The 15,317-nt window shown below is 38.3% G+C and overlaps 1 protein-coding gene across 2 annotated transcripts in view; it reads right to left on the reverse strand.

Annotated features, from left to right (window-relative positions):
- The window catches only part of TMEM117 (transmembrane protein 117), a 398,947-nt gene that overhangs the window by 62,431 nt on the left and 321,199 nt on the right, over positions 1-15,317 (reverse strand). For both annotated transcript variants that reach the window (XM_045829770.1, XM_045829771.1), the window contains one exon: positions 10,029-10,188. In XM_045829770.1, coding sequence (XP_045685726.1) covers positions 10,029-10,188 — 160 coding nt within the window. The remainder of the gene's footprint in view (positions 1-10,028; positions 10,189-15,317) is intronic.

Here is a 15,317-nt window from a genome sequence, read left to right on the forward strand (position 1 = left end):
CAGAATAAAATAAACTCAACAACTAATAATGCAAAATTAAAGAGCAATAAGATATTTTTGACCTTTGGACTAGCAAAAATTTTAAAAGATCAGTAATACCCCATATCAGCAAAGATGTGGAGGAACTCAGGTATACTAGTTTCCTGTTGCTTCTGTAACAAGTTAGTACAGAGTGTGTGCCTTAAAACAACACAAATGTATTATCTTACAGTTCTGGAGGTGAAAATTTCAAAAGGACTCTTGGGGAGCAAAATCAAGGTGTCAGCAGGGCTACCTTTTTTCTGGAGGCTCTAGGAAAGAATTGTTACTTTACCCTTTTCTGATTATAGATACCACCTGCATTCTGTGGCTTCTTGGCTCTCCTCCAGAGCCAGGCGTGCTGCACCAAGAAGGCCGAGGGCAGCCGAGAGCACACACATGGTGGAGAGGCCCTCGTACAGCAGGTGTGAAGGCCTACACCACGAAAACGCATTAGGACTTGGGTAGTCAGCAGGAATTGCAGAATTCATGGATTATAGAATGTAGCTGTGGGGTGGGGAAAGGAAAGGAGGGTCATAGGAAGAAGCCAGCAGTGAGGCATGGGCTAGATGATGACAGGCTTAGTATGGCATGCAAAGGAATTTCTACTGGAGGAATATTGAGAGTGAGATTTTTTGTGTTGTTAAATAGATTACTTTAGAGAAATGGTAAAAGACTAAAAGAAAAGAAAGAAGACTGTGCTCCTACACGTGAAAGCTGGTGGTAACCTGAGCTAAGGCAGAGGTTAAATGCTCTAAAAGGCAAACAGATTCAAGAGATATTTAGCAAGAAGAACAAATAAGTTTAATGACTGACTTGAAGAAAAGTGACACAAAGAAGTCTTAGGTATTTCCCAGGTTTTTGGCTTGAGTGACTGAGTGGGTATTGGTCTGAGGGATTCATGGGCGTGGGTTTGGACACAATGAGCCGGAGAAGCCCATGAAGCATCAAGACAGACATAGCCAGCTGGCAACATATTGGGCACATACTTGGTTGTAAGTGTTCAGCGTTCACAATATGCATCACAAGAATGATGTAGTTCTATGGGAGAAATGAGACATTTTGAACAATTCCCCCAAATTCATCAAATACAATAAATTTCAAGTAGCATCTGGCAACTTGTAATTTTCTTGGGGTTCTGTGATATAAAAACATCTGAATCAAAGTAACAACAAACATTCACTTATAACACTTATTACCAGCATATTCACTTAGAGTAGTGGGTTTTAGAGAAATAATCTTTGGACTAAATAAAAACTCAAGTCCACAGAACAAATTCCCTAGTGATTCTGATGTCACTAGATAAGAGGAAGACCCAAAAATTGGCATTTGTAAGCAGCACACAGTCAACTCTAATGCGGTGACCATCGTCATGAGAGTTATCTGTAGAGCCTAGCAATTTCCAGGCACAGCTGCAAGCTTAGTATACCAGAAACTCCTGGCGATCTCCCCACAGAGAACTCACATTTTTCTAAGAGTTTTGGTGATTCTTCGGATCAGGAAAGAGTGTGAATCATCCTCTTGTGGGCATCTCTACTAGCAGATTATGGCTACGATGCGTTGTTACTCCCCCTCTAACTTCTTTATATATCATCAAGTCATTATAGCTTTCCTTAGGTAAAATGAAAAGACACCTGGAATGATTAAGCATTTCAAAGCACACCTCTGAAAATTTTTCCATATAAATTAATTCATTTTCTTCTATCTAGATAATAAAATTTGATTTGCAAAAAATCATACTTCATGTATCTTTTTAATTTGACTACCATAAAAATTCTGTAACATGAATCAGGAAAAAATGGTCATGCTGTAGATGAGAAAATGGATTCCTAGAAATGAGGTGACTGAACCTAGGTCACACCGCACTAAGAAACACAGTCCTGGCTTTAGTCGACTGCAGGACTGTCCCCATTATTCACTAAGCTTCCTGCCACCCATGAAGTGCTTTGCTGTGGTTACTGTGTGTATTACTTAATTGGATATGCATGGCAATACAAGGTACAAAGAATGTATGGGCTTTGGAGTCAGAAAGCCTGATTTTTTCTTTCTAACTCTCTTTCCGCTAAATCCAGACTCTAGCTGTCTGTCTTAGGAAATCCTCATGATAGATAATGACCCTATCAACTTTGTGTGGGGGCAGGAGTTGAGAAGAAATAAAATACGGTGTGTCTAAGCATTCAGGAGAGTCCCCAGTATACCGTGAGTGCTCGGTGAATGCTGCCTTTCATGTTTCCTTCTGCCTCCCGCTCTCCCTCCATCCCTGTTTTCTTATTAGTCCAGTTGTGTTTCCACTGCCCTTCCTAGTAGCTTGTCTCTCATTTATGCTCAAGGGTTCTCATTAGTCTCCTGATATTTGGTCCCAATCTCCAGTCTAACTAGACTAGACTTTGAGCCACTCGCTGCACAACATTCCCCAAAGCTCTCCTTGCATGGCCAACTCCAGAGAAAATGAACCTTTGACTTTGAAACTACCCAATGGGATAGAGGGTTGCCACTGGGAAGACACAGGTTAGACTGGGTAGACTGGGCCCCGCCACTGACTAACTTTATGACCTCAGGCTTTAGTTGTAAATACCAGGTTATGATTATGTGGTCCTAATTATTCTTCCAGCTCTACAATTCTACAATTCTGAGATATTATTAAAGATGTTTGTCTAAGAATGGCTGTTTTTTCATTTTTTATTTTAGGCATGAGTTAAAATGAATGTTCTGAGTTCCTAGGGGTTGCTGGATTGGCTTCCATGACTTCTCATTGCTGACATTTCTTTTTTAACTTGTTCCTTAGCTGTCCTTGTATCTTAAACACTTAATAGAGGAGCCCATAGAAAAAGCTTGTATTCTTGATACTAAGCACAGTTATGAAGTATTGGCCGATCTGCGCCGGGAGGAATATATTTGAAACGAATGTCTGTCAGTAGGGCTTATATTTAGCATCATTTACAGCATTCTGACCTAAAGCACAACCACACTTTGAGTTGAAAACCTGCTCCAGGGGAGCTGGGGGCCTAATAAAATGACTGAATGTGTCCGTCTTCAACACCTCATTTTTTATCTTGTGTAAGTGTTGCAAAGACAAATGGCAACTTCTACATGACTTCCAGGGCCAACCGTGACACACACAGGCAAAGACAGGGGTGAAGCCTAAGGGGGGGACATTGTTTGGGAGCAGTGATCAGGCACGAATCATTCCACAGCACCTAGAAATAATCGTGCATCTTGTGGAAAAATAAAATTTGAAGGAGTTCTATCTTTCTGCCTCATGTGGCTTTGAAAAATTATTGCTCATGTGAAATAGTATCAAATTTACATCTTCCCAGTTTTAAAATCATGTTCTAGTTCTTAAAAAAACAGCTTGGGGATTGGAGTATTTAAATTGGGATAAAACTTAAATGTCTCTATTTTCCACTTGCTTTGCCAAATCTTATAATTCCTTCAAGCTACATTTTTCCCACATTATCCATAAAGACTTGAGTGATCTCTTTTGCTCACAATAATCCTCATAAAACTTACCGCCTGTTTCAAAACTGTGATCTGTATCACACGCTCACCAGACTATTAGCTTCGTTTTCAAGTGTGCTTGTCACTCCAGTGCCCATGGTTGGCTCCTAAAATTCTTTTTGCCCGTTAACCCAATGCATCCAGCTCAATTGTTACTTTCTGCTGAAATTTTCCTGCTCTCACAAGTCATCTGCCAAGGCAAATTCTCGTGGCAACTCCTGCAGACTTCCCACATGGCTGGACTCCTCCACGCTACGTGGATATGATTTACCATGGTAAGCATGCCTGCTATATGGAGGGTAATTGCTGGGGTTACTAATAAATATATCAAGGCTCCCTTTTATGGTTCTCCCTGAACAATTTCTCTTTCCACTGGACCAGAAGTGATGTCATATACACAAAATAGTGACAATAAATAAAGGCAAGACTCAACCTCTTAGGCACATAAACACAGGAGGCATTTGTGGTTATTCTGGGTGTTACTTAAATTATAAATCCTTATTCCATGTAATCACTTGGGACCTATGCCAGAAATTACCATTACTGTGCTTTCAAACAGGAGTGTAAAGAAAATGAAGATGTAAAACAATTGTGAAAAGGAGTTTAAAATACTTTGAAGAAGGTTATATGAGGTATTTCCAAAGCTGAAGAATATGTCAAAATAAAATGGTGGAGAGACATTTAAACAACCTTTTCTTTCTAAGTAGCATGTAAACAAAACTAGTTGGAGTAACTCACTCTGAAACTACATGCCAATTTGTCTGAACAGCATGGCTGTTTAATTAAAATAGGTTCATGCTTTTGTTCTGCCCCATGTCCTAAAGTGACTGATTTTACTTTCAACAGCTATGACCTCAACAGTAGTGCCCTACTAAAGTCAGGGCAATGGCGTTTTAAAATCAGGTCTACCAAGAGTCATGATGTCTGTTTTTCAAGTAGTCAACCTACTTCAGAGAACCACGCACAAAACAGAAAACAAACACATTTTAGATGTTATACAGCGAAATGTTTGTAGAATGTAATTTACATATTTATTTTTTCAGCGCTTTAAGAATTACTTTTCAGGAAATATAACTTCTCTCTAAGTGCTCTTCAACTAGACCAAGAGTCCTTTTTAACACTTAACTGAGCAATTTATTCATATTTTTATTTAGATATTTAATATGTATAAAATTATAATTCACTGGCAATGACCTAATCTAATATTATTGATGGTTCATTCTCCTGCTGTTGGTAAATATTTTACATCTTGAAAAATCTCATGCTCTTGGGCTTTTCTGAAATAATGTTATGTTCATTTCCTTTATTTATTCTGTCATTCAGCAAATATTTTTGATAAAACTGCAGTGCATTGAACGTGAGCTAGTTATGGAAACAACAAAATTGAACTTTCCTCTCTTCAAGAAACTCACATGTGACAGGAGACAGATAGGTACAAAGGTACTAGGCAGGTGCATAGATAAAATATTAGAAAGATGTGTGGGAAAACTATATCAATAGTACGAGGATTCACCAGAATATAATCCTTGAATCTTTCTTCTTCTCTTTAAAAGCCTCTCCTCTACAAGAATTCTCTCATCACTTTCAAACCCATAAAGCTATAATATTATACATATAATATATTCTATATTATGTATCTGTTTGTATACATAAACCTAAGATACACACACATACACACACAACCCACAACCTGATGAGAGAAGCCTTCTAGAGGAGAGGTTGTTAAAGAGAAGAAAGGTGTGTGTGAGGATATGTGTGTCTGTATGGGTATGTATGGAGAGAGAGAATTATAGATATAGATATGGGCACAGAGATAGATACGGATGTAAAACCTTTCCTCCTGGGCATTTTGTTCAGCAGGTGCCACCTTGATGCCAGACAACATTGATTTAACTGTGAAAGTCAACACTTTCAAATTTTCTGTACACCAATGCCCTAGAGTTCAGTTACATAAAGCATTTGTGAGAGAAAAAGAGTAAATGAAAACTTAACAACAGATCTAACTTTCCTCAGTCTCCGTGGTCTCACCACTGCCGAATCTCACCCACCGCCACCCGTCCGCACACACTGGAGATCGCCCTGGCTCCTCACATCACCCCCGCCTGTCGCCATCTTTCTGGGCTCACCTCTCCTCCCTTCCGCCCTCCTTGTCTTCCTCCCTCTTCTTTTTCTCTGTCTCTTCCTGCCTAATAAAAAGCACACAGCGTGCTTTTATCATATAAAGAGAAACTTCCTTTCTTCTAAAGCCTTCATGTCAGCAACTAAATCCTGGGTCCATGGGGGAGATGAATTTAAAATGTGGCCAAAATAGAAGTGTTTACCTTCTACCTGAATAATTCTTCTAAATAAATAATTCTTTCTAAGATGTCTCTATTTTTCTCCTCTTATTTGGTCTATTAAGTTATTAAATCCTCTCTGCGACTGCAAAGTCCTGTGGACTGTGTCGGTGACCTTTGATCTCCTTCCCCGTCTGTCTCCAGCACCTGACCTGAAGAACACTAGGAATGAATCTGTACACGTTTTCTCAGCTCAGTGGGACAAAACCGACAAAACTGATTATATGACTACTCCTAGTGGGAATTTTTTTCCTGTTCATTGTTCTGCTGTTTCAAATTTTAGCTGCCTGCCCTCCCACTCTCAACCTCTCCTTTCATGCTTTCCCCTACCCCTCTGTCTACTCTGATCTCTCTCTCTCCTTCTCTCTCTCTCTTTCAAAAGACACCTGTTCTCCTTGCTTGCTCTAGGACACATCACATTTTTAACTCATGTATCTTAGATATATCTGCTCTTCAGTCTAGCAGAAGGGATGGGACACCCCTGCAAATTAAAAACCTAAACTGAACAGGTACAATAAAATCAAATGCTATAACTAAAATATTAAACAGAATCTGAGATAAAACTTCCTTCGAGGGAATTGTTCTTTACAATTTACTTCTCATGTTCTGTAGTGATGGATGATTTTTATGTAATGTCATGTCATATCTGTTTAGGCTTTAGTTCTAGAGACTTTACTCAAACTACAGAAAAATGTGACACAATAAATACTTTTCAAAATAAATGTAGAAAAATCCTATAGTAAATGTTCACAAAAATAGCCATATTTTCACTACAAGTATTCATAATCAACACACTAATTTTGTTAAAATAAAATCTTTTCAGCAGTAAGTAGTTCCATTTCTTTTTTTTTCACCAAACATTAAAATGTCTTTCAATAGTGTAAGTTAAATTTTCCTATCATTAGAAAAGCCTGGAGTCAATTGCTTTTAAACCACTTAAATAATTTTAATGAGGACAAACCTTTTAGTGAAAGTACTCACTCCATTTCCACTGCTTTTGCTACTTTTCCACTTTTTTTTCTGAAATATGTGAGTATAGAATGGATTAGATCATAGTTTAGCTGGTTATAGTCTTGTTAGGATATTTGTGTTATATATTTTTATCCATCTTGAACACATATGCCTTCTGTGGCTCTGTTTCTTTAAACTCACTCTCTTACTACATGTGTTAGTTCCTGTAACTTCAACATAATGCTCCTACAGGGGATCAAAGTTTGCCTGAAACTCAGTGCTGTAAGGCCGCTTCTTTATCCTCATCAAGCAGTTCCTACTCTGGACCTGCTGCTGCCCATGGGAGGCTCTGTATAGAGTTATAAGCTACAGTTTCTGCTCTATAGGGATGGAAATGCTGATCTGCCATCCAGGTACAAAGTTTCAAGAAGTTAAAAGCAAGAAGAAATGACATGGCTGCAATGAGCGGGAGTTGGAACAGTCCTCAATAGTAGGGTCTAGATGAGCAGAGCGAAAGAGAGGCACATCTGGGGAGGGAAAAGAGGCTCACAGGCATCCTGGAGTAAGCATGCTGTGGTCAAGGGCCAAGCTACAAGCCCTTTGGTCTGGGGAGAGCTTGAGCACAGGAGATGTGGGAGAAAACCCAGCCAGGGCCTGACCTTGAAGGGCACTCAGAGAGTGCTCCCGTAGTCTGGACTTTACTCTTAGACAATGAGGAGCCACTGCTGGCTGAGAAGTGACGTGCACAACATGGGGTTTCAGATTGGAAGGTTATGAGGGTGAACTGCATAGGGTATATGGGGGCAGGGACATCTGGAGAAAGAAGGTTCCACAGGAGAATATTTTGTGATCATACAGAGGAGAGAAAGGACTGCCATGGTGACAGAGAGATGAGACGGAAGGATTAGGCTACAAGAGACGGAGCAAAGGGTGAATCAACAGGCTTGGCTAGCTGGCTCAGTCTTGGGGGAGAGAAAAAGAGCTAACAGACTTACTTTGGGGGGCCCAGTTTTGACATTTTATATTACACACCTACTAATTTGGCCATTGAGACCCAAACTCTCTCCTCTTTCCTTTGGGGCTTCCTCACCCCCAGACGGTTCACAGTTGGGCACATTCCAATCCTGTCCCAGCAATCTGGAATTTGGCCTGGCACCTAGGGAGTGGTCTCCCTGTGTTGGTTATGCCATCTGTGAGCTGGGAAGCTGAAAAACCACTTTAGAGTAAGAGAGAAAAAGAAAGCAGAAGTGGAGAAAAAAGATGAGCTGGAGAGGAAAAGGTAGGTCTGGGTTCCCTGTCACAATTCAGACTTTGCTCCCATGTGTCCCCCCCAGAACCAATGTGCCCTCCCAGATTCTGCAGGGCATGCTTATGAACACAGGAAAATACTCCCCTTGATTAACTTGGTTGGCAGGGTTATTGTTACTTGCAGGGTTATTGTACACAATGACTATTCCTCAGCACAAACTTTCTATCTTCAGTCAGCTGGTGCTCTGGCCACTCTCTGAACCCTTCAGCACTTCACAAGTCAGTAAATGTTTTCAGGCCACTTCCTTCATCCAGAACGTCTTTCCCTTCTCAACCCTGCTATCTCTGCCTGTACAAATCCTGATTATACTTCCTTTCTTCCATCTCTCTCTATTAGGTAAGTTTTGAGTGAGTCCATAATATCTGTAAATTGTAATGTTACATTTTCCCACTTCCAGTCCCTGCTTTCAGTAGACTTTCGGATAGAATTGTTAAAACTACGTAAAGTTAGAGGTGGTGGATGGTAGTAGGAAATTAGGAAATTTATGCTGTCAAATATGTAAGTTTAAACACATTCAAAGGACAGTGGTCTGCTTGTCTACTAATACCCTTGACTCTTAGATGGATTCAAAGAGATACCAGTGGGTCACTTGGACGAAACAGATATTTCACATAAGGAAGTATATTAGTTAAAAGTATTAAATGGAAAAAGATGAAAGTCTGTGGATAAATAGTACATGACATATCGCTGCATAAGTGCTACAAATTCAGTTTTATAAACATCAGAAGTGGTTTTACAGCAAGACAGATGGAACCACCAATGCTTTCTTATTCAAAACCCAGGGCTTGCTCCACTCTGTGAAGCTATCCCACTGGACTTAGAAGAACAAATACACCAATTTTTAGGTGAGACAAAGTATTCAATTTTATGTCTTCCAATAATGTTTCTTCTAATTTTTTAAAGCAATAATGTATTTTAAATTATCATCTATTAAAACAGCTATATACTCTAGGAACCACGCTGAACCTAATGTTTAGGTTATATTATATAAAAAGACAGCTTTTCTCTTTTACCTCTTTTAAGACATGACAGAATCTTTCTTATAAAGGCCTCTTGTTACCTCTAGAAATGAGAAAACCCATCTGCTATCCTGTGAAATCTCACATAAATCCGGAACACAATGGAGTAGACTTTCCCTTCAGCAATGGCAGCCTTTGTTCTAATAACTCACAATGCTTCGGGAGAGAACAATCCAAAATTACCTTATGAAAGCAATAAGAAAATGCCTAGCAAATGGATGGACATATAATGAACAAGATAAAATGCCAAGAAATAGTTAATGTCTCTTTCTGTCTCATTCAAAAAATACTCCTAAGACCCCAAAGCATTCACACTGGAAGATTACATGAGTAGCACTGGTTAGCATGATGCTATTGTACAAACAATCTGTTGCTAAGCAGAGCAGAAATACTGTTTACATGAAATGGAAGGATCTCTGGTGAATACTGAAAGTGGTCATTTCCATAGCCAGGAAGAGCATTTTCACATTATTCCATTTCAACTGCCGTAAACCCTGAGTTGCTTTGGCAATTGCTTATCCCCATTTTGCTGGCTCTATAGCATCCTCATCTCTGCAGCTTTCCATTCACTAAATGACAGGGGGTCTTTTGTGGTTTGTTTTCTTTTGTTTTGTTTTCCCTGAAGCCTTGGCAGGAAACACCGCCATGCTGCAGGGTTTCTAGGGGCGCACCTGGCAATGTTCATTCAAGGAATTTTTGGTGCCCCTCTCATAAAAGCCCAGTTGGCTTATCTAGGTAAAACTGCTGAAAATATGATCAGAGGAGGCCCCATTAATAGCAGCTGGGAACCACGCACTCCTCTATCTTTACAGAGCCTTTGGCTGTAGAGTGTATGTTATACTCGGAACAAAGCACAGAGCGGCTTTGGTGTGAAGAGGGAAACACAAAGACACCTACCTGCATTACAATGAGGAGGTCAAAGACCAAAATGAAAGAAGCCAGGAAAGCTCTGGAAACCTCATCACTGGGCAAAAAACCCCGATTCAGCTTGTCCCAGCTGATCCAGTCAGTTGTAATGACGAGGACAACCACAGAAGTCAGAGTGAACAGAACCGTCCTGTAAGAAACAAGACACTCATTAAAGAACATAGGACACACTAATGCAGACAGCAGGCAGGGCACACTTTCTGGGCTATACTCAGTGTCTACCCCTTGCCAAATGCCTACTGTAAGGCATAGTCATCAAAAGGAAGATAAAAAATGGAAGTAAATGAAGTGCTTTCTTTCAGAAAGTAATTAGAAAAAAGTATAATTGCATCTCCTCCAAGATTTTTCCCTTTAAGGACTTTAAGGCAAGGATTACAGAAAAAATAATTAACAACAAAAATATTACAAATGACCTTGGTTAGAGCACGTGTCACAGAGAGAACACTGGTGTGTAGTTCTCACTGCACGCACATCATTTACTGAAGGTGGTGAACACGTGTGATGGTAAACAGGTAAAGAGGTCCTTAGGTTCTATTTTTGTCCAACAAAAGAGAGGAATAGTGAGATGTCACATCGTCATCCTCATAGCCTGAGAAGCTCCATAGAGAAACCACCTCTACATGCCTACAGTAGCCTCTTCTCCTCAGAGGACTCAGGACACAGATGGTTTGTGGCCTCGTGATCTGTCTGGGTCACACCATGTGATTGCCCATTTTCTGTCATCAGATACTAGAGGCCTGAGATTTTCTCTTATAGATCTGTGGAGCCCCCATAAAAGTGTGCATAATTATATGCAGAAAAATTCGATGAATACTTGTTAAAATTATAACAATTATCAATTATGCTTTTTATAAAAATAAAAATACTTTATCTTTAATATTATTCAAAATAAATCTGAAATATGAGCAGTACAGATTTATTTTGCCAGACAACTGTTCACAGTGCATTAAGTCTCTGCTTTCAGAGCTGTAGTGGTATCTGGGTATTGTTTTGAACTCTAAACAAAATTGTCGAGTATTTTGTTTAAAGTTTTAATCTAAAGAAAAAAATTAAAGAAAGAAAATGAAGAAAAAAGAAAAGGCAATGGAAGGAAAATATAAAGGTAAAATAATACCTAAGATGAATACATACCCATTTTTGGAATTAACAAATTGTTTTTACTCTCTTATTCTATATAATAATTGATATTCCAAAAAGAATAATATGAGTTATTCTAGATTCCTCTTTTGAATTGAATAAAATACAAATTTCTAAACCAAAATTTTGGGTTTTCTTTTCATAATATTTTACTTGGAACAAGTTATATTTTGATATAATGGAAATAATTTAAATAGATTTCCTCCATGAATAGAAAAGATATTTAATTTTGGAAATGTTTCTAATAAAAAATCATTTCTCTTATTAAAGTTAAAAACAGAATAATTTTATGACCAAAATATAAATAACAGATTGTTTCTACTACCATTAAAAATATCTTTACTTATTCTCAGAAATTCAAATGGATTAAAAAATTATAAATATTTTTACAATTCAACAGAAAGAAATGGCAAATATTATATTGTTAAACCTAAGAATAATGTGATTTTAAACAAATTTTCCTCTAGATTAAGTCAATTTGTTTGTGGTTTTATTATTTTGAGTTTGAGAAACTTTAAGCAAATCTGAATGAAATTACCACAATTTCTGTTGTCAACAAGGAACATAACAAACTCTACAAAGGAAAGATAAACATTGACTATTCTTCAATGCTCCTTTGGGCAGTAAGGGTATTTCCTCATCACTTTTCAAATAATGTCCCATAGGATGCTATGAATCTACACAGTTCCTCAGGAGGTACTGTGTGGCTGAAGAGGTTGGTACATGGCTAGGGCCCCAGTTCCCTCAAGCTCATCCTTCTTTGCCTCCCCAGCCTCCTTCATAAAACTACTCACCTCCCTGTTACCAGCAGTGCAATACGAAGCTCAGGGAAAGCAAGAGCACTCCAGCACCTCCCTCCTGCTCCATGGGCAGGTTCCTTTCTCCTGCTCAGAGTCTGTGGTCTACGAGTTAATAATTTTAGTATCATCCCCTGCACTTTCCCTGAGAAATACCTGGAAGCTCTTTTTTTGAGGATAGTTGATCATATAGGAATTTGTACTTTAATATTACTTCATTGGTTTAAATATGTAAATTGAGACTGCAAAGTTAAATATTCTGAGGAACATTTTTAGACGTAAAGTCTGTGAGTTTGGAGTATCTGCTAAGCATCAGAAACCTCATCTATTATAAGATTTATAAAAGAATTGTTCTCATTCATGTAAATACTTTCATTGTGAATGAAATCATTAAAATTAATCATAAGCCCTGGCTGGTGTGGCTCAGTGGATTGAGTGCTGGCCTGTGAACAAAAGGGTCACTGGTTCAATTCCCAGTCAGGGAACATGCCTGTGTTGCAGGCCAGGTCCCCCAAAGGGGGTGTGTGAGAGGCAACTGGACATTGATATTTCCTTCCTTCTCTTTCTCCCCCTCTTCCCCTCTCTAAAAATAAATAAATAAAATCTTTTAAAAAGTTAATCATAAAATTTTTTGGTAATTGGAGTTTTTTATAATGCCTGTTGTTTAAAATATTTCTAAGACCAAATCTGTATTAATTCACCTCTTAGATGTTTGCTTTACTTGATATGTTTCATTTAATCCAATATATGGTACTCATTCTAGAGCTTTTCATAAATGTCTCCCTGGCTTTATGAAGTACTTCTGTTTTAACAAAGAGTATTGCTATAGATTTCAAGAAAAAATTACTGATAATATTTTATTACTCCAAAGGGAAATTAAAGGAGGTATTCTGCCTGATATTTAATATTTAATGCTACAAAAAATAAAAATGGCAATTATTAAATATGAATACATGCAGCTCTGAGAAAGAGCCCTAAAAATAAAGACTCAAGAGAATGAAAAAAAGAAAAGAAATCGGGGGACTAACATACATTGATTTGGGCATTAGACCTCCAAAATTATATTCAGCACCTTGGCTAGACTTGGCTAAAGAAACAAATGTGAGCCCTGGCTGGCGTAGCTCAGTGGATTGAGCTCGGGCTGCGAACCAAAGCATCGCAGGTTCAATTCCCAGTCAGGGCAAATGCCTGGGTTGTAGGCCACGGGCCCCAGCAACCACACATTGATGTTTCTCTCTCTCTCCCCCCCTCCCTTCCCTCTCTAAAAATAAATACATAAAATCTTAGAAAGAAGAAAAAATATATTTAAAAAAATAAAATCAGTAAGTTGTATTAAAAAAAAAGAAACAAATGTATTGCATGTGGTTTGATTTTCTGAGCCACTTCTTATAGAATTGATAGATTTTATTATGCTATGATAATCCAGTCAAAACACCAGTTTAAAACAGCTATGACCCAGTCAGGTTATACAAAAACAGTCACTTTTATGTGGAACTGCTACGAAGGAAACAGCGATAACAGGGAACAGCCATCACAGCAACACACCACTCACCACGTGCTTGGTGTTGGTGTGAGCACTCTCCACCAATTAATTCGTATAATCCTTACCACAATCCTGTTATCTCCACCCTCAATTTCCAACTGCTGAAACTGAGTCCCAGAAAATTCAAATAACCTGATGAGGCTTACAGACTTTGTAAGTTATTTAAAATATAAGTGAAATAAGATGACTCAAACCCAGGCTAACTCATAGCAGTCTGTGTCATAACCACAGTTCACATGACCTCTCACAGAAGGCAACTGTTATTACCCTCCTGTTCCAATGTCTGTAGCTAAGATTTCATTTATTTTCTTTGGAGAATTATCCAGAATATTTAACATTGAAAAGCAAAACTGACAGAGACTGACGACCACGGCCAAGGAACCGCTAAAAGGAGTATTTTCATGGCAGTGGAAATGGAAATGGAGGCTGGCCATCAATAAAACATCCTTGGGTTTTATTTAAGCAATATGGCTGAAAAGATGTTTACTCTGGACCATGCTTCTTGGCAAGTTTCAACTTCTCTTTTTAAGAAGCATCCGAATAAGCAATTATCTGGATTAATCCCCTTCAGGCTGCAGCCAGCACCAGCAGGACATCCTGGCTCATCAATTTCACTGTCTAGTTTCTGGCCACCAAGTAGAAACAACTCATACATAATTACCATTATGCTTGAGTGGTTAGTCTCACTTTCATGTTTTCAAAATTCCAATTTGTTTGCTTTTCCTCAGTTGTGGCTAATTCCTCTCAGATTAACAGAATTAGAATGCAAGACCAAGAAGGGTTAACAGTGCCTTTCTAATCCAATGGCATCCAACCTCTGGGGTGGGCTCCTGGGAACCATAGAGCTGCTGCTGAACATGTGTGAATTTATATGTGACTACGAGTTGTTGGTAAATTGAACAAGTGAAATACTCCCAGACAGGTTAGGGGACTTGCTCATGTCACAGAGAATGCCTGAGACAGAACTTCCGTGAGATCTTAGATCTACTGATTCTGAGAAGGGCTCATCCTATCATAGTAACCCACTGTCTTTCTTAAACTAACAATGTGCAGGTATTCTAAAAAATTTAATATCATCTTGATCTCACCTGGAAACTCACACATTTCAGAACCTGTTCAAATATCTATTTTATATGGTAATCATACCTGTAAGTAAATGTAGATAACCCTCCAAAATGTAGTGTAATTTATAGTCTGGATCATTCCATCTTAACTTCTGAATTTTTTAAAAATGCTAAACTTCATTATAAGTAACTAAATTAATTACTATTGTTTTGCTTCTTCCATTTGTAACCAACTTAAGATGGACTTTATTGCATAGTCAAATTGCCTGAAAGCAGGCGAGGGAAGACCAAGAGAGGGAAGAATCAGCCCTAGGTTCTAAGAGCCAACTCACAGGGCTTAACTATCACACAATTTCATTTTAATTAAACCAAGTAGTAGGAATGTGTAGACTCTCCTAACTAATGTTATAAGTTCAGTCAAACAACATTGCCAAAATTTGACCATATTTTACCCTACTAAGAATAGCAATTTCATGTGATTCAACATAGTATGTTTGCATGTGTTTTAATATATTGGCTATTTTTCATGTTCTAAATTATTTATAATTTTCTATTCCAGCCACAAATCTCATATTCCTTTCTGATCATGATGCACAATTATTGTAATATCCAAAAGGGAATAAAAATCACTTTTCATTTCTTTAAAAGATACTTGTGTTAAAATGTAACAATCAAAACAAGTCAGATCATGTGTCATAATTTCTCATAGCAAAATCAA

The sequence above is a fragment of the Phyllostomus hastatus genome, unplaced genomic scaffold (assembly GCF_019186645.2).
Source record: "Phyllostomus hastatus isolate PE091 unplaced genomic scaffold, TTU_PhHast_1.1 phas_scaffold_93, whole genome shotgun sequence".
NCBI lineage: Eukaryota > Metazoa > Chordata > Mammalia > Chiroptera > Phyllostomidae > Phyllostomus > Phyllostomus hastatus.